Here is a 23,319-nt window from a genome sequence, read left to right as displayed (position 1 = left end):
GATTCACAGTCTCTGGTAGACGAAACATCTGTTGAAGATGTTCAACCAAAGAACGAAGATGTAACCAGCCGCGATATGAATCGCGGCTCAGATCATGGTCTGAATGGTAGAAATCTCGAGGATGGTTTTGGCTGGACTATTCGTAAGCGCAACGCGGATATTTGGAGCCTAGACTGCATCCAAGCGTGGGAAGACTTCACAGCGAGCCCAGATTATCAGTCGGATAACCAAGGAGCTGTTGGAAGTTTTCCTGGTTCCATCTACGACAGCGTGGCTGAAGGAACCCTCCAATCGATGGCGGGCTTGTACTCGTCGCATACGTTCTGGTCTAATCAGAATTCGAATGTCCCATGGAACTCTGCGCAAGACGTCAGCGCATTAAGCATAGACGATATCAAATCTGTGGCTTCCACTGTGGAGTCATTCTATCGTCAGAAGACTGGAACCCCGTTCGACGACGGGATAGAGACGAACGAATGGTTGTGAAGGTATGCCGTTCGAGATCCTTCATTGAAGAGACCGAACACGCGATATCAAGCGCTGGTTTCTTTACAGTCGGGTTCACCAATGGCATACTTTCTAGAGTTTGGTTCCGTGTGGGTCGCGGTTCAAAGACGGAAGTCGTGAGTGGCTTGCGTTCGCTACCGTGAAAGACAAATGGATGGGGATGCCACGATCGGTACATGGACAGCAGCCGCACAGTCATCGGAGAGGACCGATGCGATAACCCCATGGAATATGGTAATCGGATTTCATAGATTCGATGGCTCGCAGTGGCCGATTGGAGTGTTTTAGTAGCAGATCTTGGTAGCATGACACGCCAACCTTGGATAGCCTCATTGCCCACAGCAATCTCGGATTTTCGTAGGAGGGGAGGGAACCAATCTCTGGGGGAGGGAAAACTGTTAAAACCACGGCGATTTGGAAAGAAGAACAGTAAAAAAGTAACAGACACCGCTCAACTGTACTTACCACTTCCTTTTCCCTGACTACATCTTTAACGAGATCTTGTCACACCTCTCCTGCAAACAAAGCCGCAAGGTATCGCATCCCATCAAGTATTGAAGAAAGAAAAGATACGATATGCCTAGAAGCGCACCAAAAAGCAAGAATCCAGTCGGTCGTCCACGCAAAGATGGTCTCCCAGCGGGCTATTACAAACATAAGAAAGTCGCCCAATCGCACTCAACAGCGCTCAGTACAACTGCCTCGGAGGTTACTGGACAGATTGAGAAACGACCTTGCCGCCAACCACGCAAGAACGATACCTTGCCGGGTTCCAAGTGGGTTAGGAAGGCGTCGGCCGCGGCGCCTACCGTCCAGTCGGCACCACAAACAGCGTCTGAAGATTCGCTATCTATATCACCGCCACTACTGCCACCATGGCACACTCCTTCTAAAATACATATCGATACAAGACATAAACCAAAAGCAGGGTCTTTCACCGATCCTGCAATCGACGACTTCTACGATACACACGTCTCTACTCCTTCAGACACGGTGACGGAGTTTGATGATGATACAGATGAACGAGATGGGGACACTGAAGACACAGATACGGAGATGTTTAGATTAGAAGGTACTGAAAGGGTACTAAGGAGATTTAGACTTGACGACCAGAGGAAGATGTTTCCGTTGGTAGAAGCTGAGAACGATCCATTAACGGAGGAAGAACTAAAAGTAGAAGCACAAACAGAAGAGCAAAGACGAGAGGCATCACGTCAACGCCAGAAGAAAATGTGTGAAGCTCACGGCTGTTACAACTCGGATTGCCGATTGAATCATGTAAGGAGAGCGAATCTGGATCTTTTCTTACAAGGTCTCAATCAGCGTACGAATGAGTTGGACGAGCTCACAAGCCAGCTGCACGAGATCAGGGAGGCAGTTGCAGAGACGGCGGCACCAATACGCGATGCGACAGCAGTAGAAAGAGGAGCGCCATCCGCGTATGTCATGGAAACAGAGACGAACCATGAAAGCGAATTCGAGACATTATTTTCTGCTATCATGCAAGGCCGTGTGGAGGAACCAGACACGTCAGCCTAGAGAAGAGACGTTCTCGGGATATTCTCGTTGGCGCTGCCGTCCTTTGGATGCTATGACATAAGGAACCTAGATAGATGTTCAAGTCAGTGCTGTATAGATCATTTGTGTGTATGACTCGAAGAACGAAATTACTATGAGTTTAATTATCAAAAACAGACCAAAATCCATGGTGTAGCACATATATGAAGTGATGACGTTATTCTTGTCCAGGAGGCCGATTTTCATGGCGGTGCGTGGCACGCGAGGTGCCGGCGCGATCTCGTTTCGTGGGGCGACCTGATCGCTGAGCGGTCCCACACAACTCGACGACTTCGCAAGAGGAGATCCAATGATATGGAGAAGTAGCCATGCTCGATGAAGCGTTATATTTAGAAGCGAGCATGGGCGAACACAAGGAGACATGCGCTGGTCCTGATCTGTCGTGGTGAGTTTCAGCCTCAGACCAAGGCGAATGGCAAGCTCCCCACCGTCATGTGGCCAGATAATCTGGACGTTGGGGTTTGTGCAGCAAAGGAGCGTTCTAAGTGATCTTATATCATGTATCCTATTGAGTCTCTCTCTCCGCTGTCTGGCTATCATAGTCTCTGTAAATGTTATGTTCTGTTCAAGGTCACAGGACTCGAACGTCCTGTAAGGCGCAACATCCATCACTCTCTTTCTTTGTTGGTGCATAGTGCTTTGAAGCCTCCGAATCTTGTTTGACCTTCTAGGAGACACCTAAGATTGGCGCACAATTTCACAGTCCTAAGCATGCTAGATATGCTGTCAGCCAGTGTCACCTGTATATATGTCAACAATGGCAGACATCGAAAGAGATGTTCGACGAACCGCTCTGCTACCCACCAACACAATTCAGTCATCTCGCAGTTGTCGTGCGTGTAATATAGAGATTCTCTCGACGTCACCGAGCGGCTGTATTGACGATATCGGCTCCTGCTGTCGCCTTTGATCAAATTTTCATAGGCGTTACGAGCCAGGGGCAGAGCCCTTTTTACCGTTCACGTGGACAACTTCCAGGTGTGGGGTATCACTTAAGGCCCGAGTTCCTCCAGCTACATTGCCGATTCCGGTTTCTCGAGGGGACCAGCCTTGCTGTTCCGATTGTAGGCGTTAGTAAGGCAGCAATTCAGCGGATGACCACTTCGACGCGCTAAGACAATCTCCGAGCGAGAGTCGGGTCTTGTCTTGGTACAGCTCTAAGCTAAGGTCCCTTCCTATATATTCATCAGATCGGCTTCTACCATAAGCGTGTCTTGACTTGCATTATCGACAAAACCGAAGTCGGTTAACAACTTCTTCAGATCACCTGTTTGGTTCGTAAGATCTCGCGAACAACTAAACCCAGGTAGCTAGTTTGCTGTTCATAAGTATCAAGTTCCGTCGTCTCGAAAAATTGAAGAAACAACAACGCACTCAATCGACTGATGCTGTTTGCTCTTGATAAGCTGTGCTAACGCCCACATCCCAGATCAACATGGCGAAGCCGCCAGCAACCAAGAAAATCCCTTCGAAGAACAAAGACGGCTCAGACCGCAAGTCTCCTTCCTCTATTTTCGGTCCGCACGCAATCACACGATACCTCTGTATTCCGCAAATCGGCAACATCACCGGTGTGGAGCTTGCGGTGTTTCTTCCCGAGCTACTCCGAACTCCCGGTGTCCTTTCTCGGTTCATTGAGAATGGTGCTGATGCTCAAACTTTGGCCAGGATCCCCGCATGGTTTCGAGCCACGGTGAAAGACCCCCACAATCCCGCCACGGCTGCCAATGCCATGCGCCACATAACTCAAGCGACTATGCGCCGTCACCTTCAAGAAGAGAAATGGACAGAGACTCGCCACAAGGCTGGTCGGTACAAGAAATCTGGGCAGGTTTGGGACCACGAGAACTTGACATTCGCCGGAGTCCAGAATTACTGCGAGGACAACACCAAGGAGGGCCGTAACAAGCGACCGCCTACCCCCAATGTCCGTTTTGCATTGCTAGCAGTTGATGTCGTAGTCTTCCCCTCTGGCGACGACGGGCTAGACTTGACCCGATGTGTCAAGGCAGCTGCAGCTAACGAGGACTTACCCTTGATGTTTCCACGCGACTATGGCTTCCTCACGTGGCTCTTAGGTGGCCCTCAGCTTGCGCGCCCTGCTAATCAAGATCGCGAACTCTTCAATCGCTGGAGGCAGGTGAGCTGGGCCGAGACGCCTTCTGGGCACCAGGCCAATACTACCCAGCAAATTGCCTACTACAAGTTTACGGCAGCGCAGAAGGCGGCTACCGAACAGTATCTTCAACAATATGCTTCTACAAAGCAGTCTGCTCTTGATGCTGTGTATGACCCTATGGATATGCCAATACAAGTTTCTCATGGCTTTGACGTCCCCTCCGCCAGTGGCAATCAGTCACCCAACAACTCTCTTCTCGTCGACCTGCCTATGAAAAACTTCCCAGTCGACTTGGGACGCACTCTGTCTGAGATGGATGAGGATGACATGGACATGCTGTATGTCAAGTGGCTCGTCGCTCACGGAACTTCTTATCTTGAAACCAGTAAAGAGATGACAAGTACCTCTGAAGTTGTGCGTCGTTATCTCGAGCATAATCGCAGTATCCATAGCCCATTACCACCCATTTCAAATGAAGCCCTCGCTATGGTGCCTTCTTCTGGCGCTCTCAACAATGAGATTCTCGGTGCTAGCTATGGATCATGGCCTTCGTCTCCGATGAATTGGCATGTCACTCACTACGACCACCCAGTTACGCCTTTTGATGTTAACGGAATTGACATCGAGATGATGAGGTCTTCTAGCCATGAGATTACTGGTTATATCGGCCCAGAACACGGTATGAGGTCTCCTCGAGTTGGCTCGGAACACACCGACTTTGATTCATTGGACGACGTCGGTTGCGCTCTCGCACAAGAGACACTTTGAGCTCTAACCGTTTCAGGTTCACAACCCGTTCGGCAGCCTCATGAAGAACGCGGCTGATTATACAATCGTTGTTGGAGCATACTGCGTTAAACTGTTGAATGGACACTGATCTCCTGGAAGATTGGAATGTTTCAGAATCTGTTCTGTTGAGCTTGGGTTTCGATGTGACCGGAGCGTTTGGAAGGTCAGATAGCATGACATGGTGCTTTTGGTAAAACTCCTTGGAGGAGTTGGGCGTCTTGTACAACTTTTGCATTATACCCTTGTCTTTGACTTCAGGTGGCCTGAAGATGTCTCCACTCAGTATTTCAGTATCTCATCCAATACAACGTGGCACAATCAGCAAAATTCTGTCCTGTGTGGTCTATACGTTTCGTTACAATACTGAGAACATTTTGGAGATACTCTTCGTTCCCGCAATCTCTTCGATTTCGGCTCAAGCTGCTGTCTGAATGAGCACCCAATTGGTATGATAGGATGCTTATGCTAAGCCTCGTGCATTATCGTATGTGCTTACAGATACAAGATGCGCAATTTTCTTAAGGTTTCGCTGCTGCTTGCAACTCGAAAACGTGGTCATACAATGCGTAGTGCAACTCGGATGATGGAGAGGGTGCAGCATTACATCACACGTTGGTCCTCGATGAAGCGCATTAGTGAAGTGACACTGGCATTCTCGGTAAAGATATGCTGCAAGAAGATATCGTTCTCACTTTTACGTTTTCAATTATGTGCCTAAATGTAGATCCATTGGCATGAATACGACGATGCACAGGCTACAAAGCGAGATCTAGCTCAGAGAAAACCGGAGCGCGAGGCGCAGACTTTTGCTAAGTATTGCCGGTCACCAACCAAATCACATGCCGTCTCTGATAACCTCCTCACTAACCCATCCAATCTCGTGCCTATGCGCTGTGATACACTCAAGGAAATAGTCATACTCCGTCCAGATGCTACCAAACGTAGCGAACTGCTGCTTAGCCCAACGAATGTTCTCGGCCCAGTCACTTGTATCGTTCGGGTAAGGCTGGCTCAGCAGGTGAAGCTCGCGGAATGGGGCGTGGCGGCGAGGGCCATTGAAGCGGGCGTAGTCATACGCAGACGCGTACATGGCTTCCATAGAGGTGTGTGGAGGAGAGGAATAGAGGTAAATACTGTAATCGTCAATCCTAAGGCGGCCTTCAGAGAGAACAGGAGGTGTGAGATAGATCGGCTCGCGGTTGAGATACTCGCGCGCAGCATCCATTACTTCTGGGGCGTAATGGCTGGTCATGAATGACGGCACCCCCCGCTGTCGCTGGGTTTTCTGAGGTGACGGGCCAATACTAATTCAACATTAGCGCGATATCTTGTGACTAACTACTATAGAACATGTAATCGAGCTAACAGAAACACTCTGAGTAGGGACTTACCCAGGAACTTTGAGCTTCAAAGGTCGGCGCTCAGGTACGAAAGCAGTTTTGATATTGGATCTAGCCTTACGCGCAGCAAGGCGACCGCGAGATGTACGGACCGGCGAAGCAGCCTCTTCAACGTCACCCACGTTGTCTTCGGGAATATCGTCGTCAGGCTCTGACTCGCCTTGCACAAACTCATCATTATCGGTGGATGAATTGGGAGTGAGCGGCAGGCGGGACAGCTTCCGTTTCTTTGGGGGAGTGTTGTAGGGCGAGTCGGAGTAGTCCCTGTCCTGGAACCAATGTCAGCAACGTCTTTAGACACCATCATCGCTGAATTGAAGTTCAAGCATACCGAAACATCTATTTCAGGCTCTTGAGTGAAGTTGATCTGCCTACCGACAAGCCTACTGCTCCTCCTCTTGTTGCCATTCAGCACCTTTCCCAGACCATCTACAGCACGCTTATTGGGTGTTGCCGACATCGAGATAGCAACCGAGTCGATATCGCGAATGAATGTTCTGTTGATGCTGTTTGGTGTCTGACCTTTACTGGGTGTAGACTTGACAGGTGAAAAGACGTAGTTGTCGTGACGAGCAAATACTTGCCTATCGTGGTGAGCGAGAGTGACTGTCGCCGGACCGCCGAGGTGAGCAATGAGACGCTGAAAGTCTGTGGGAAAGAGCCACTTTTCCTCTTCGTGCTCGATAGCGTATTTCACACAGCGGGTAAGGTCGAGTGCGTCATCACCAGACGGATGATCTTTCACATGTAGCGCGAGGACCTTGAAGTCCAGCGGCTCACAGTCCTCGTTGACTTTGACCTTTTTAGGTGTAGCAGTAGTGACAATCTTAGGGTGGGTACGGTTGGGTGTACGGAAGTTCGTTACGCTGAGGTCGTCTTCAGGTCTTGGGATCTCGCGCTCATACTCCGCGTGCGACCCAAAAGTCCAGTCCAAATAGCCTGCGCGTCGCATAGCGTACTTGATCATGACCATAGCAGAGTTCGGCTTGAATTCTTGGCCCAATGGCTGGACCCTAAACTCGTTGATCATAGCGGCGAGGTGGCCAGCTTTCGCACCATGTACAACAAAACGGTCGACAACATCTATGGACTTTAGCCAGTGCGGGAGGTACGCCAGAATCTCGGCAGCGGTCAGATTGCCGTCTGGGAAAGGGAGGTTCCAGCTTGGGCAGTTTATGCCAAAAGCATTGTTCTTAGCAATGGAGGCCATATCGACTGATTCGATAGTCAGTATAAGATTCGCTAAGCACGCGAAGGAGCCAGATGAATGGATTGTGTGTAGGAAGAAGCTGTATGGGTGACAGGGATCGCGAAGGCTGCCTTACTCAAAGTGGATGTGCGCAGGTTTTGGCAAAATTCGACAAGCAGACTGATCGTTGCTGTTTCCTGACTGCCAATCCGGGGGTGTGCTCAATAGCTAGGGACTTCCAATTTCCAAGAAATGTTGCAAGACACCTGGAAGTTGGTACTTCGGCGAAGCGGGGTGTAGCTAACTCAAGCGAAAGTTGCTCCAGATGACGCTCGGACCGAGCGGAGTGGCTGTTTTGTTGATGTTGCGATGGCCATAACGGAAATGCAAGGCACGCTCTAGTTACCACGTGCACATTCCCCAACCAGCACGGGGACTAAATCTCACGGATGCGCAGTGCATGTGTTCATAACGATGGATCATCCACCGTCGTCGAAAACGTCGTCGAAACATCTTACCGTTGCACCGCCGTCTTTTAGACATCTTCTTTTCTCGACAGTAACGACTCACCACATTAGTAGCGCCGTGGCATCAGCAACAGGGCCACCTATAGTTAAGCCACGGCCGAAAGCAAAACCACGTAACGAACATTATAAATACGGTCTTGGTCCAAGAGCGCCTCCAAGGTACCTCCCCTTTCCAGCGCGCGCGAACATTACAGCCGTTGAGCTCCTAGTATATCTCCCGAACAGCGTGCACTGTGGCGATGTCGTATACCGCCTGATTACGAATGGCGCATCTCCGCATCTGCTGTGGTCAATAGTAAACACACACCGAGATCTGTTGGTGGAGTGGAATCAGAATACCTGTCGTCAAGCCATCTACGAAGCCATGCATAGAGGCGGATATAAGAACTGGCGGTTCAAGGCACACAAGACTTTCCATCAAGGGAGGAAGTCGACCTGGGACGAGAGCAATCTGGATGCCACAGGGCATCTAGCATCCGGACCAGGCGGTGCGAAGAAGACACCTGCGAGTGACATACCATTCAAGAACCTAGCCGTGGACGTGCGACATGAACCTCAAGGTTATGACGCGCTGGATTTGACACGAATGGTCGGATACTGCATCAATAATCCACACGAACCATGGTTTTACCCCCGCGACTACAATGCGGTGTTGCGGCTTGTGGGCGGCGCAGCTCCCATTCGACACGAACATAGCGATCGGCAGGCCTTCAGGCGACGGATCGAGGTGAGCCCTCCACCACCACTGAGCGCGTCGACAAATTCCCTGCTTGTAATAGATGGAAGAAACAAAAAAGGCAGAAGGAAGAACTCGGGTAGCATCGTAGGAGATATATTAGCATTGAATAAACGGAAGAGACCAGACACGCTGTTAACAGCAACTCCATCAATATGCGAGACAGTAGCACCAAAGACACAGCAGGAGGGCAAGAAAACTAAAGGCAGGCTAAAGAGAACAGTAAGGATTGAAGAAGAGCAAGAGTTCGCGAGAATTGCTAGAGAGGACGAAGATGTGATGATCCAGGCTAGTCAATACCTTCTGGCGACAGCATATGTCGCTCCTCCAGGAAACGCGATCATGCCCTGGGAGGTAGCAACTGAATCAGACGACGAAGCAATTGACTTAGCGTTCGCACGCGGAGGTCAAGTGGGTGAGAGTGGTCCGCATAGCGCTTATGCTTTTGGTGGCCCTCGTCGTTCCCCACCATATCGACAGCTCTATCGCATCGATCTTCCAGATCCAGCAGACGTAAGCGCATGGGCAGAAAATCTGCGGTGGGCTTTTGCGCAGAACACGCTCTTCCGCTGCCCATGCCGCCCTGACGCCTGGAACGAGAGTTCAGAACACATGGAGTACATTGTGCAGATTCGGGGAGATCGGGGCTGGAAGTCGGATGAGTTCCTCGCTGAGGAAGAGAAGTAGCGGGTAAAGGATGCGACGATATTGAAGTCGAGAGTGACTTCATCCTGGCTGTTTGACGGGTCAGGTTGATGACAATAGTGTTGTGTCATGTTGATCGCACGTCATGCACGTTCATAGCAGCGGATGCGCGCCAGGAAATAGTGCCGTCAGCTCCTAGCTAAGCAGATATCAATGAGATTGTACGAGCACATGCGTGGTACTGAGGATGGTCGTCTGATGGTTTCGCTATCAGTGTCGCTGGGAGTGATGATAGAAGGAAGAGGTGAGGTGCCACGGCCCCGCAAACCTCAGGCTGGGCGTTTCGGGCAGGCACGGACTAGCGTCGATCATTGTTCCGACCGAAACGAACGTCGAACACCTTCCAAACTTCCTCACCCCATCGTGACAACCATCGCCCTTGCATTCGCCTGTTTCACGAGAATATGGCTTGTATACGGTGTTGCACGGCGCCACAGTGGATCGGAGGCTGAAGTTCCCGACGCGTACACCGTCGCAGAAGATGAATTAGACACAATGACAGGTAGTAGGTTGCGAAACAGCGGAAGCTTTTCGAACTAGTATGTGAGATGTGGAAAGGTATTTAGACGCGAAAGGCCCTCTCGCGGTTCGCCTTTCAAAGCTCCTGCTCTATACAAACCATCAGAAAACACTATACGAGCCGGTCTCACCTAATACACTCTTTACGAACCGACACGAACGCATCCGACGACCTCGCACCAGCAACGCTCTTGTACACCTTAAATCTAAGGCACTTTCGCGAACCCCAAATACTTCCACCATGCGTTACTCTACCATCATCAGCGTCGCGGTCGCTTTCGTCCCGGCGGCACTCGCACAAAGCTCGTCTGCCACCATTACATCAATGGTCCCGATGATGTCTCCCTCGGCGCCTCCCGTCACAATGGCTTGGAACAACGAGCCCAGCGCAACGGATAAATCGGCTCTTGCATCAAAAGCTTCGTCCATGAACTCTGCCATGGAGTCGGCAATGTCTTCCATGTCAATGAGTATGCAGATGGAGAGCGGCATGACCATGTCTAACGGTATGGTCATGGCCACAGGCAGTGCTCAGGCTGCTATGGGCAACTTGACCGGTAGCGCCGGTAAGATGGAGGTTGGCGGTGGTGTAGCGATGATGGCAGCCATCTTAGCTATGCTTTAAACGGATTGCATACGCTCTAAAGGCTTGCTGAAGCGTGCAACAAAGGCTTGATCAGCTAGCCATCGCCATTCCGGCCTTCTGTTTACCTGGCATTCGTCTTTGAGAACCCAGTCTCCATGTCGGATCTTTTCCTCTTTTCACAAATACCATTTGTACAATAAGACCTAATGTCATTTCTTCCGTGTACCACACAATCTTCGTCGACATATCACGTTCTATGCAGAGTATAAGCTCTTTCAAACCCGCAAGCCAACTGTTCTGATAGCGATAGCGGGTTGGCAGATTTACACCACAATCTGGTCATACCTCACTCGTACTGGTCGTGTTGGTGGTCGCAGCAGTTTAGATTGTTCAAATAGCCTAGTACTTTCAGTACACTTCCGAGGTGTTCAAAGAGGTTTAGTAGAAATCTGATGGGATCGAACAGTGCTCGATATATGAACAGGAACGAATCAAGAGGTGGTTTGAAGCTAAAGAATTTTCATTATCATCAAATGATACCCTCATCCATCAACTACGGATACCAAACCCTAAACACTGATCTTACAGTCCAGACCTCGGGCCTTCAGTTTCAAGAGTAGCACCAGGAAAGTTGATTCCATAGTCAAACATACTCCTGCCCGCCGGCACGCCTTGACAGCCACCGCCCAGATCCTTAAGCGGCTGCAACGCCGGTACAAGACGGGTGTTGACCGCATTTAAAGCAGCATTCAGGACAGCTCCTCCAAGAAGCTTGCTCAAGAAAGAAGGGGTATCCGCTTGCACAGCCTGCGCAATAAAGCAACCCATCTTCTTCGGGTCATTTAGATCCTCTGCGAAGTTGATGAACCCGCCGGTGATATCACCCAAGTTAACGCCCGAGAAACTGTTCACCGTGCCTGTGTTACCGCCGACCTGGCAGTTCAATGGGTACGCGGCGCACTGTTGTGCGGTCGAGATGCCAATGTCTGCGAGCGTCCATGGGTCGAGCGGGTGGCGCTTGTACCAGTTGTCTGGGATGCGCTCGTAGCCGTACTTGTACGTCAATGTACCGCTGGCATCGCGCTTGTAACTGAAGAAATCCATGAATACGTCTTGCGTCAGGAAACCGCGCGGTGCTTCGGCGCTGTGGTTTGCTAGCAAGGCGTACGCGAACATGTGCGCGCCAAAAGTAAACGCAACACCAGCGTACGCCGGACTGAAGTAGAACGGATTCGTGGCGATGCTGTGTTTCTTGCGGTTGTTGGAGTGCTCGGCGAGGACGCGGGGTGTAATGTTACCCCCCGTACGTGCGTTCGCGAGGTCGAAGAGCTCCTGCATGTATTGCGGGTAGGAGCGACAGTTGGAGTTCATTTCAGGTGCCAACCAGTCACCGCGAGTTATGCTGGCATCGCCCTCGCTTCTGAGATGGCCATATGCGCAGATTCCCGTCTCATTGCCGAGTGCGTTGCCAATGAGTGGGGGAAGGGAGCTGGTCTTGTCGGAATGGGGACCGATGCTCCAGCGGCCGGAGATGGGGTCGCCATTGAAGAAAGCAGTCGCGGTCTCAAGGAAGATAGTGGCTGTCTTGTCGAGGCCGAAGGCTTGCCATAGACCGGTGTTGATGCTCTGTGCGTCGACGACACCATCGCGCTGAATGTAGCCGTGATTTGCGGCGGCGTTGAGGCCAGAACAGGGACCGCGGATGTCTCCTGGGCCTGGGGCGCGCCATTCGTGCTCGCCAGTTGTGTTGACGAGTTGTAGGGCGGGGTCGAATTGGTTGAAGAGGGCGTGGTTGGGAGTGCCTGGGTATTCTGGGAATTCGATAATTTGGGGCGTCGTTTGACGCTCTTGGATACGCTTCTCAGCGACCATGCGAGCTATCTCAGGGAAAGCTGAGACCAGCAGAGCTGGCCCGCCGAGGAGCACGAGAGATGTCTTTGCTAGCATTGTATATCGCAAGAGTAAAGGGCGAGGAGATACTGAGAGGAATGTCTTGGAGCAGGCCTCGTGTAGCTTATATGTCTTCGCAACCACCGCTGCAGATTAGTGTAAGCTTCCCAGTGCGGAGATAAGGATCACCCGTAAAGCTGCTCATAGCCGATCTGTTCGGACCTGAACAAGTTCCTGTGTCTTCTCGTGGTTGATCCACTAGTACATGGGCTACTTTGTCAGGGTGTAGCTAATCGTCTCGGTGACACCATAGTGCGTTGTCTTGGGCAGTTGTAGGATCGTCCCGAAGCAGTAATCGTCTGCGTCGATCTGCAAGGCTCACATAGCTAGGAAGTATAGTTGCCAAGACTGGGGCTATGAGCGACAGTGCGCTATTGGATGACAACGGATGCGATTCCGCGATCTGCAGTATATTCAGACCCTGGGTTGGCTACGAAAGAAGTTCAGGAATGATAGAGTGTTCTCTAAGCCCCCTTATATGCCTAGTTACCCCGATGTAGTAGGCGTGAGGTCTTAGGCAAAATGTTGTTGCGCATCTGCGTTGTTCTTTTGGGAAATGATTGGGGATACACACCAGTTACAACAGCACCATCACTAAACGTATATATACGGAAAGTATACAGAAAAGTTGCGAAGGCGTCCGACAGTCTCCTATAGCTGGGCACTCCTCCTAATATAGATCGCAGAAGTCGTCCTCCCATGAATCGAACCTGGAGGGAGCATCGCCTGGTGAAAGTCGATTCAGTTTGTTGCATCTGTTATCGCACAATACAACTGAGCGGTGGTAGATGCCGTTTGCAAAACGCCCCCAGTCCAACCCTGGTCTTTTCTTACCGCCCGCTCGTCCGGAGCCTGCAAACTGCCTCAACTCCTGTCTCATAACAATAGCGCTCGTCATTGGTACACCCGAAGTAGCACCTGACAGGCAGCCTCGTTGGAGCCCCACGAACTGTCTGCCAAGGTGTGGATAGATTCTTATGCGACAATCTGTCCGAACTGCTGACAAACCTCGCTATAGACGGTAGGTACCGTGTAAATCAGATCAGGATGAGGAAGTGAGGTGACGTCCAGCGCAAATGTCGATTTAAGCTCGACAAAAATATAGACTTAGCGTGACGCTAGCGGACACTACCCCGGATATCCTACACTCCGATGGTCTAGATCGTCCGTTAGTTGCCCAGATAGTGTTTGTGATGATCGGCGACTGACACGCCTTACATACGTAAATCGTGCTATTGGCTGGTAGTCGCAGCAATAGTTGTCCGCCAAGTGGTTCGACCTGAAGTTTGCGTTAGCATCACAAACCCCTGCGTCCGCAACCCTTACTTGTAGATCTCCTGCTGTATATGCCTCGGCTCCTTCCCCAGATAACCAGTGAACACCGATCCTAGTCTCTAGGGGCAAGTGTGCTCCTCGATAGCCGAACAACTGCCGAAGAAGATCTCACCAATCAGTGCTCTCGCTCAGGTACCGTCCACCAATAGCCACAAATTCATTAGTGAGCTGTTTCCCATCGACCATCCAACATCTAGTCCATATGGGGAAATCTGTCCCCTCCTGGTACAGTTGTCACTGTAGTGTCTTCATACGGCGGAGTACTGCAGAAAGAGAAGCACGTTGTCCAGCCTTTCGTCCCCACAGAACAACAGATGTGACAAGATCACTCGAAACACGAGATTCAGATTATGCGATGGGAAGATTCATTCACACCCATCTATATAGTTTAAACAATGTCATACTCATAAAATCTACAAGTGCCTTCAACCTCGCCACCATATAGACTTTGCTGGGAAGATTCACACTTCACTAGCCACATGTCCTACATCAATCTCAAATACTACAAATAAGAAACACCACCAACGCTTAGCATACCATTCGCCCCCTTCTAATAGCCCCTCGAGGAGGCATTAGCACGAAGCGTTCGGTAGTGTATGCAGTACGCCGCCGTTGTTCAATGTCCATAAAAGCTCCAAGATTTTGAGACCATCCCAGCTCATCTGATCAATACTAGCCTCAGAACCTCAGTAACTCTGCCGACTTCTCGCCTATGTCCGTAGGACACGATTAAACCTTTTATGATGCGTGCTTTCAGGAGAGACGACTTTGAGCCGTGCTCGGTGAACCGGATGGCAATTTTGTGGTCTTGGTGTAGTCTACTGTTGATATGCAATTAAAGAGTCGGCCGACTAGCCAGATATTCGTATTGACTGTGCTGACTTGTGTGATGAAGTGTGGTGCTGCTAGTTTGTTAGTAACCTTGAAGGTCAAGAGAAAGCAGAGACAGAAAGTGCGACATACTTCCTGCAGATTCTCATCCTTCAATCAATTTGGGGGAATTGCTATCCGCTTTACTTCTTCGTCAGGAGCATATATTTGCCTATCAGTCAGTCGATGTCAAATACGCATGTGATAATCACCTATAAGTATCAGTTTCAATTCCGGATCACAAGCATCCCATGATCTCCGTTTTATCCAGTTGGATTCTCGCTCCAATCGTGACTTGCCGACCGATAGACGCTGAGACTGCCCTTCTGATTTCCCTTGTCAAATCCGCTGTCTATCGACGTCGAGGATGTCACAACTGCCGCATGAGTTGTATCTGATGCGATGACTCCAATGAGCTCTGTCGGCCGAGACTGCGCTAGCGATTTGAATGTGACAGTCACGCCCATGGAATCAGGTCCGATGTCATCGTGTTAATCATCTAGTACAAGTCATGATAAGTGACACTTGCAGATGCAGCTCCATCGCTGTGGGAACAATGACATTATCTGGACATGACAGTGTTCCGTGGGGCCAATTATTGCCAGGTATGACGTCATGTCAGTACCTACGTCTGGACTGCTTACAGAAGCCTGGAGCTTTCCTATCCCTTCGACTCGACCGAAGCACCAAAGCTTAAACACTAGTTGAACCGCCTCTAATAATCTCATAAGGATTATATGAAAATTCGTCACCGCACCAGTATTCGCCTCCACGGGAACATTCCGAGCCAGCTCGCACCTGCAACATGACGGCAGCAGATCGAAAGTCACTCTTAGATCGCGTATTCGCCGCGAAAACAACAGAAGAATCACGAGGACTATACGATGAATGGGCAAAGACTTACGACTCAGACATGACCCTCCACGACTTCACCGCACCACGCCTAGTCGCCCAAGCCGTAGCCAGAGGCCTGAAGCTGAACCATATCTCACTAGACAAGCCCTTGAACGGCCTAAAGATTGCGGATGCAGGATGTGGTACCGGCCTTGTTGGCATCGAGCTCTCTGAACTTGGCGCTACGAATATCCTGGGTCTCGACATCAGCGAAGGGATGCTAGCAGTCGCTAAGAACACCGCCGTGTACGATGACCTGAAAACAACGGACCTGACGAAGCGATTGGAGTTTGAAGATGGGAAGTTCGATGCACTGACATGCTGTGGCACCTTCACGCATGGCCATTTGGGGCCGGAGCCGTTGGAAGAGTTCGTGAGAGTCGTTAAGGACGGCGGGGTTGTTGTTGCGACGGTTTTGGACAGCTTCTGGGTTGAGAAGGGCTTTGAGAGGGAGGTCCAGAGGCTGGAGAAGGAGGAGAAGGTCGAAGTTGTAGAGCAAGATCTACACCAATATCGGCAGGATGCTGGAGGCGGACGTGTATTAATTCTACGGAAACTCTGATTGTGAGCAATCACACAATGGTAAATGTCATGTTAAGGGAGGCGCTTTCAAGCTACAGAAGTGAGTTTCAAAACAAAGTATAAGCAAACTGTGAGAAGACAAGTTCATATGTTTCGATTTGTATTCTTCTTAGCATCGATGAAGCTATAGCAGCCGCTTGTAAGCCAAGATGCTTTCAAAGTTCCTCTCAATATGCTCTTCTATCTATCTTGTGATCCGTCGAAAGAACTCATGACAGTCATTGTACGGCGAAGATACCCAAGGAGAGGGCTCAACCTTCCGGAAGTTTACTAGGAAACCGGGAAGAAAGAGAGACTCATTGAGGTCGCAATCGGAACACCCATATATACAAAGAGTGGAAATGGCGTTTTGCACATCTTCAGGTATCATCTCGAACAGAACTCTCAAATCCCAGATGCCCACGGCAAATTTGTTGTTATGAAAGACCAGCAGCCTTGCCTCTGCATAGTATTGTCGACACACCAATTGAGATTGAAGGAGCGCAAATAGAGATTGATAATGAGGACGTGCGCTTCTATCGTAGGGCAGACAGAAGAACCTTATGGGTAGATATCCCGATTCCGACATGGGCCTCCACACCACGATATGGTCCGCGCTGAAGACGTAGTCGTATATCCCGTTGCGAATTTCGCCAGGTAGGCGCAAGAGTGGTGATTTAACCCGGTTACGTAGTGTACTACAACGCGGTCAGTTCCATTCGATGCAGCCTCAAAGATGGATTGAGTTTACATCGTTTCCATGATATCCGTGAATGGTTCTGAAGACGGCATTTTTCAGCGAAAGGGTTGTTTCTTGGAAATCCTGCAGACGTGCACCATGTGGTTGTTGCCAGTGGGTGAGTGTGATTCAGGTAAGTGCTTCATGCACCGCTTGCCCTGTCCGAGCTTAGTGCCCCTACAGTACGGTGCTCTCTCACTTCAAAGCTCGTCTATAGTACAATACTGTTACAAGGTGAAGGATACATCAGTCCATCACAACCATCCCGCGAAGATAGCCAGCGTACCCAAATGGCGTCGGCCGCGCAAACTGCGATAGGGCAAGCCCAAGCCCCAGCCCTGCGCCTGCCACACCCGTCTCTTGGATTGACGCACTCGACGTACGCCAGCTCTCAGTTCCAACGAAACATTCCTCGTCCCAGTCATACACATATGGTTGAAAATCGTCATGTTCGCGGAAACGGTCGGGCGCGTATCCACGTACGTCCATGAAGAGATCAACCAGATCCTTATCGCTGCCTTCGTCGAAGTAAATGCGTCCGCCAATAATCGGCCACGCAGCCGAGTATCGAGACCTGGGTATTGAGCCACAAGCCAGCCATTCTGACGGACGTATGCATTTTGGATCGATATCAAGGAGAGGTCCAATGTCAGCCATGCAGAGCCACTGGTCTTCGCCACCCCTTCTACCGTGCCAGAGTGGGACCAGAGCACAGTGAATTCCCGACGCGCCTACAAGTGTGGTGACAAGGTCTGAGGCTTGGATCTGGACCACCTGGATAGCCTCATGGCCTCGAACATGGAGTTCGTATGCCTCTTGCAGAGCCTCCGCTGATGCTAGTTAGCGCAACCGCATATTATGCTATGAGATGGAGCGGCTACCGAAGTCACTGAACACCGAGATGAAAGGGCTGGGCTGTGTGTCACGAAGACAAAGGTGTTGCTCTATGCATTCCGGGCTCAAGTGAGAGAAAGTGAATTCACAGTCTGCCTGGAGTAGACGAGAGCCGGTGGTTGATCTCGAATGGTAGGTTGCTGCACTGAGTTCACTGAAGACGTGATAGAAACATGGTCCCCCAAAGTCGTTGATCGGGTCGTTTTGAGCGAAGTCGCTGCTGATTGGCCGGTCAAAATCTAGCCGCATCATCGATCGCCGCACAGTGGACGTACCTCAACATTGTTTCATCGCAAGCCATCTCATAACACTGCAGCGGCTTTCATCATCTCCTTGCTTTCGCAGCATGCAGTCATCGCATGTACTAGAGACATTGCACAGTCTGCCGTCTCGCATGGAAGCCATCGGGTCGACTGGTCCGTGATGGCGCAAAGCTCGCACCACCACGATGCAGCATTTTCCCTCCGCATCGAGCGACTCGTCCAGAACATAGGCCCAGCATGCATCAATATCGTCCTCGAACGATTGCTTTCACTCATGGATCCGGTACTAACGAAGTTGCTTTGGTCAGATACTCTTCTAAAGGAGAAAAAACTCTGACAATGCGCGCATCTCCCAGGTCCAGCAGCCGTGCATGAGACATCTCTTGGGCTACGCAACAAGCTTGGACATGCACCAAATGTTCAAGCAGTTCCCTGTATTTTCGGAATGCTCCCACTTTGTTCGTGTGTGAATTTCGATGACCTAGAACCGTGCTCGAAACATTCAACGACTGATCATAGTGAAGGCGCAAAACCAAATGGCTCACAACGTGATTGGTAATGGAGTGGAAGTGTCCAGCTTATCCTCTTATACGCGACTCGTTTTATTTGCTGAAAAGTTTTGGTTGTACTACAACAAATCTCAACCAGAGTCTATCTAGATATGAGCAAAGACCAGTCACACTTGACGGATAATACGCAGAAGCTTGTCATGCAAGAAACGGAAGAAGCAGCCATGCTGCATATGTGGAGAACTATGGGATATGGAGAAACACCTGGTCTTCCGAATTACGAACGTCACCCTATTCCCGCTGTCGCAGAACACACTGAGCCCATCGCCCCTACTATCACTCTTACCACGCCTACTCCGCCGTCTTCACAAAAAGCATCAGCCAGTGCAGCCTCTGAAGAGGATGCATACCCACCTGGGGCGCTCAATCAGTCACCCCAGGAGGTGCGTCAATCTTCCCCTCCACCTACCAATCCTGTCCAGCATTCGGAATCACCTCCTACAAAATCCTCCAGTTCGCCACTTCGTTTTGTTCCGCGACCAACTCAAGACTACGAGGCTATGCTGCAAGCCATGGCAACTGGTAAGTTTGACATCCCTATCTTCGGAGCAGCAGGTGCAGCCTTCATGAATCGCCCGCTTCCAGGGACGCCTATACCGAAGAATAGGAAGCGAAAGTGTGCTGAGACACCGCATGACACAGACAGTCACGAAGTTGAGAGCGCGTCAAAGGAATCAGCGAGAAAGAAGAAGACTGTCAAGCTTAAGAGTTCTACCTAGATGTCACTCTGTCATTAGTCTCACCTAGACAGCGAACACACAGTATACGATCCTGCAGTAGAAGAAATAGATCACAAATGCAAAAAAGACTCCCTGGCACAATAGCAGGCCATCACGTTTCTACTCAAGTGCCGTCTTCCGTAGTACTGCCTTGGATACACGAAGTCGGGCAAGGTCGTACAATTTGCTTGGACTGTGAAGGCTATGAGTCCAATCTTATGGGAGTATCCCCACTATTCTTTCATGCATATAGAAAATTGCCACCATCCGGTTCTTTTCGTACAGCTCTCTTTCCTCTCTCTAGACTGCCATCTGCGTTGCAAGTCATTCTCGCAAAACCATGCGTCGCTCAATATTCCGACTTCACTTGGCTTGTGTGGCATGGCTCAGTCGCATATCTGCTATCCACACCATTTTAATACGTGATGATATCTCCATCCGACCCATCCCAAATGCATTTGTCTGAATTTACTGATGATCGTTGCAAAACTGATGTTTGGCAGTCGGGCAATGACGTAACGGTTACCACTGCATTCATCGTATCATACCTAGGTATTCTTACTAGGTATGCAGATAGAAAGTCCACTGCGTACTTTAATTCACTCCTAATGTTCTTGGAGCATATCTTGACATTCCATACGCCGCCAAGATGCCACATCCAAGCCTCGAATACACCACCGTGCAACCTGCACTAGACACCTAGCCCAAAAACGCAACGCGCAACAACGCCAACGGCACAGACACGGACGTGCTCGAAAGACTAAAGATCCGTGAGATCTGCGAAGGATGGGGCATGTACCGCGACGCAGCTGAATGGCAAAACTACTCCTCCATGTTTCACCCTGGCGCGTACATTACAACATCATGGACCCAAGGTCGTCTTGATGACTTCGTCGCTTCTTCAAAAGAGGGATTCGAGGGACAGACACCCCACGGTCCTTTCCCTTATATCCTGCATAGAATCTGTGGGCAAACGATTGACATCCAGGGTGATCGCGCGATTAGCAAGATGAAGGTTACAATTACGTGTCGTATCATGCGGGATGACATTGAGATGGACAATGAAGCTGACACCCGCTTCTTTTTCTTCTTGTCCAAGAATGGGCAGGGAAGATGGGGTGTGGATTTCATGACTCTGCTTTTCGACAAGGACAAGATGGTACCTGTTGTTCCTGGCAAGGCGTTTGAGATACCGGAGAACGAAGCCAAGCAGTATCCGAGTGGATACCGGTATCTGGCGTGGGCGGAGAGCAAGGCGGCAAGGCCACCGAAGATGGACTTGAATGCGCATAGACCAGAAAGAGATATCCTGTATGCCAAGTGTAAGATTTGGTTGGAGGGAGGGGAGGTAAAACCTAACCTTACAGGACATGATGTTGTGCAATACTAGGCTTTGATCGGAAGATGGCGAAGAATGTTGAAGAGAATAAAATGATTTCATGTAAAACGCTATATACAATACATTTTAAACGTTCTGCTCGTTGATGAAAAGACCGGCCATACCCATACCAGTACCAATGCACATACTGGTGAGCAGCACCTTCTTCTTTTGCCTCCTGCACTCGCTCAAACCAGTAACGATTTGTCGGGCACCAGTGCATCCAAGCGGGTGACCTAGCGCGATAGCACCTCCCCTTACGTTGAGCTTGTTGTGGTCGATCTTGAGTGTCTCGAGACAGTATACGGCCATTGACGCGAAAGCCTCGTTGATCTCGATGAGGTCGATGTCGTCGAGGGTGATGTTGAACTTGGAGAGAAGCTTGGGGATGGCGATGGATGGGCCGATACCCATGATCCTTGGTGGGAGACCGGCGACGGTGGCACCGACGTACTTTGCGAGGATGGGTTGGCCGAGCTTCTCGGCGGTGGAGCGCTTCATCATGAGGATGGCAGCGGCACCGTCTGTGAGTTGCGACGAGTTTCCAGCGTGGGACTTGTCGCCATGGGGAAGGAAGGCAGGCTTGACCTTCTGGAGGCTCTCGAATGTGGTGCCGTATCGGATGCCCTCGTCCTTGGTCAGAGTGACGGTCTTGACCTCGCCAGTCTTGGGGTCCTTGAGCTGGGTTGTGATGGGCGCAATCTCATCGTCGAACCAGCCAGCCTTCTGCGCTACCTCGGCTCTCCGGTATGACTCGGCAGCGAACTTGTCCTGGCGCTCGCGCGAGATGTTGAAGTCGTTGCCGACGTTCTCTGAAGTCTGACCCATGGGCTGCATGCAGTCACATGCCTCCTGGTTCTCGAGCACCTCGTCCACGAAGGGCCTCTCGAGCCTGTCGCCACCTGCTGTCATGCTCTCGGCGCCCATGGCCAGACCAACCTCGATGCTGCCTACGGCGATCTGGTTGGCAATGTCTTGGACGGCCTTGAGTCCCGAAGAGCAGAAGCGGTTCAGGGACGATCCGGCTGTGGTGTTGGGGAAACCAGCGGCGAGCATGGCGGCGCGGACGTAGTAGGCGGCCTTGGCGTCAGAGACGTTGCCGACGCAGATGTCTTCTACAATGGCGGGATCGAGGGTCGACTTTGCGACGACCTGCTTTTGTGTCTTGACCATTATGCCGTCGAGCGTCGTGTCCTTGAGTCCGCCCTTGTGCGCCTTGGTGAGGGGGGTTCGGAGGGCGAGGGTGATGACAACATCATCGGGGTTCTTGGTGGTGCTGTTGTTTACTGTCAGCGACTGGATCCTCTTCTACACTATCTATCGCGGTCTCCTTCACGCGTCGTCTTTGCCTGGGTAGAGCTTACAGGGCCGAGATGCCGCTCGCCGAGGGCGTCATGTGGGAGACGATGGACTTGAGGCGGTCTGTCATTGTGAATAGGTGAAGATGGATGAGATTGAGGTTTGTGAGAGGCGACGATGAAGTTCAAAGAGATAGGGACAGAATGCGGAGGCGGAGCTCTTAACATAAGTTGTGGGGCACATAACCGCAGCTTCTGGGCCGAGGATCTCGGAGCCACAAATCACGCGTTCTTCGGCAACTGCCCGGGAGAATCGTCGGACCTTATCGTGCTATTAACACAGGAAGAAGGAGCATACTAATCAGCATATGATTTCGTAAGACGTACGACTACCATCAGAGCCAGGTAGCTGCTGTTTACTTATCCACAAAATTGATGCATCGCCAATTCCGCCTTCCCCGCAATTCGCCGCCACGCGACTGGGCCTCTTAGCCTTGCGCTATACCTCCGACCTCGTCCATCTCATCTCGACTTGGCTGCTGCGAAACCTCGCTCCTCACGCCTTCATCCAATGCCCTTCACCTTTGATCCACAGTCTCACCGGCAAATGCGAGGGGTTAGGCTCTCCTCTTTCTCGTCAACGCCACCAATCTCTGCGACGCGATTCGGCCCCATCGTCCTGTCGCGTCACGTCTTCTTGGCAACAGCATGAGGCGCAAGAATTCCCCATCCCCCTACATTGCATTGCCTATAACATACCGATGTTTCCATCTCTACTTATCAAAGGCGACATTGTAGTCTGCGTGTGGGTAAGAGCTAGTGCATGAATGACACAGCCTCATGGCCGACAACACGACCCAATATTGGCGAGCTGTGCCGCCAGTTTGTTATGCCAGCAAGGGATATTTGGCCCCCAAACACCATCACACCCACACTGTACTCCACGCAGGATATCTGCACGAATACCACAATGTCATAAGGCAGAGGTGCGAGAGAAGGCAGGCCTAGCATTTGTGGCGCCTGAAGTCTCTCAGCAGTGTTTCCTTTGACCCATGATATCGCGAAGGTCAACCACCATGCCGTCAGAGGTTCTCGAATTTCCTTTTGTACGAAACGGGAAGCGAGCGGGATCTAGGCTAATAGACGTACGCCCTGCTCTTATCCACATCTCAACCAGGTCCCTGTAAAGGCCAA

At 50.8% G+C, this 23,319-nt stretch overlaps 11 protein-coding genes across 11 annotated transcripts; 7 read left to right on the top strand and 4 right to left on the bottom strand.

Annotated features, from left to right (window-relative positions):
• Positions 1-1,083: 1,083 nt before the first annotated feature.
• Positions 1,084-2,046, top strand: AA0111_g8417 (hypothetical protein; the record flags this gene model as incomplete). Its single annotated transcript, XM_028654862.1, has 1 exon — positions 1,084-2,046. One exon carries the CDS (start codon positions 1,084-1,086, stop codon positions 2,044-2,046), a length of 963 nt encoding a protein of 320 aa, XP_028503968.1.
• Positions 2,047-3,520: 1,474 nt separating this feature from the next.
• AA0111_g8416 (hypothetical protein) lies at positions 3,521-4,972 on the top strand (the record flags this gene model as incomplete). The annotated part of the gene is made up of 1 exon (XM_028654861.1): positions 3,521-4,972. One exon carries the CDS (start codon positions 3,521-3,523, stop codon positions 4,970-4,972), a length of 1,452 nt encoding a protein of 483 aa, XP_028503969.1.
• Positions 4,973-5,828: 856 nt separating this feature from the next.
• Positions 5,829-7,603, bottom strand: AA0111_g8415 (hypothetical protein; the record flags this gene model as incomplete). Its single annotated transcript, XM_028654860.1, has 3 exons — positions 5,829-6,297; positions 6,385-6,662; positions 6,725-7,603. 3 exons carry the CDS (start codon positions 7,601-7,603, stop codon positions 5,829-5,831), a joined length of 1,626 nt encoding a protein of 541 aa, XP_028503925.1.
• Positions 7,604-8,473: 870 nt separating this feature from the next.
• Positions 8,474-9,532, top strand: AA0111_g8414 (hypothetical protein; the record flags this gene model as incomplete). Its single annotated transcript, XM_028654859.1, has 1 exon — positions 8,474-9,532. The coding sequence occupies one exon, from the start codon at positions 8,474-8,476 to the stop codon at positions 9,530-9,532; it is 1,059 nt and encodes a 352-aa protein (XP_028503926.1).
• A 778-nt stretch (positions 9,533-10,310) lies between these two features.
• AA0111_g8413 (hypothetical protein) lies at positions 10,311-10,694 on the top strand (the record flags this gene model as incomplete). Its single annotated transcript, XM_028654858.1, has 1 exon — positions 10,311-10,694. The coding sequence occupies one exon, from the start codon at positions 10,311-10,313 to the stop codon at positions 10,692-10,694; it is 384 nt and encodes a 127-aa protein (XP_028503930.1).
• Positions 10,695-11,237: 543 nt separating this feature from the next.
• Positions 11,238-12,602, bottom strand: AA0111_g8412 (hypothetical protein; the record flags this gene model as incomplete). The annotated part of the gene is made up of 1 exon (XM_028654857.1): positions 11,238-12,602. One exon carries the CDS (start codon positions 12,600-12,602, stop codon positions 11,238-11,240), a length of 1,365 nt encoding a protein of 454 aa, XP_028503931.1.
• Positions 12,603-15,615: 3,013 nt separating this feature from the next.
• AA0111_g8411 (hypothetical protein) lies at positions 15,616-16,266 on the top strand (the record flags this gene model as incomplete). The annotated part of the gene is made up of 1 exon (XM_028654856.1): positions 15,616-16,266. The coding sequence occupies one exon, from the start codon at positions 15,616-15,618 to the stop codon at positions 16,264-16,266; it is 651 nt and encodes a 216-aa protein (XP_028503928.1).
• A 984-nt stretch (positions 16,267-17,250) lies between these two features.
• On the bottom strand, positions 17,251-17,661 carry AA0111_g8410 (hypothetical protein; the record flags this gene model as incomplete). Its single annotated transcript, XM_028654855.1, has 1 exon — positions 17,251-17,661. One exon carries the CDS (start codon positions 17,659-17,661, stop codon positions 17,251-17,253), a length of 411 nt encoding a protein of 136 aa, XP_028503929.1.
• Positions 17,662-18,822: 1,161 nt separating this feature from the next.
• On the top strand, positions 18,823-19,449 carry AA0111_g8409 (hypothetical protein; the record flags this gene model as incomplete). Its single annotated transcript, XM_028654853.1, has 1 exon — positions 18,823-19,449. The coding sequence occupies one exon, from the start codon at positions 18,823-18,825 to the stop codon at positions 19,447-19,449; it is 627 nt and encodes a 208-aa protein (XP_028503865.1).
• A 793-nt stretch (positions 19,450-20,242) lies between these two features.
• AA0111_g8408 (hypothetical protein) lies at positions 20,243-20,839 on the top strand (the record flags this gene model as incomplete). The annotated part of the gene is made up of 1 exon (XM_028654852.1): positions 20,243-20,839. One exon carries the CDS (start codon positions 20,243-20,245, stop codon positions 20,837-20,839), a length of 597 nt encoding a protein of 198 aa, XP_028503864.1.
• A 75-nt stretch (positions 20,840-20,914) lies between these two features.
• Positions 20,915-22,256, bottom strand: AA0111_g8407 (3-ketoacyl-CoA thiolase, peroxisomal; the record flags this gene model as incomplete). Its single annotated transcript, XM_028654851.1, has 2 exons — positions 20,915-22,103; positions 22,192-22,256. The coding sequence occupies 2 exons, from the start codon at positions 22,254-22,256 to the stop codon at positions 20,915-20,917; spliced, it is 1,254 nt and encodes a 417-aa protein (XP_028503971.1).
• Between the last annotated feature and the right edge of the window lie 1,063 nt (positions 22,257-23,319).

Source organism: Alternaria arborescens (genome assembly GCF_004154835.1).
Source record: "Alternaria arborescens strain FERA 675 chromosome Unknown contig_21, whole genome shotgun sequence".
Taxonomy (NCBI): Eukaryota; Fungi; Ascomycota; class Dothideomycetes; order Pleosporales; family Pleosporaceae; genus Alternaria; species Alternaria arborescens.
The sequence above is the reverse complement of the archived record's forward strand: the minus strand, read 5'-3'. Positions and strand labels throughout refer to the sequence as shown.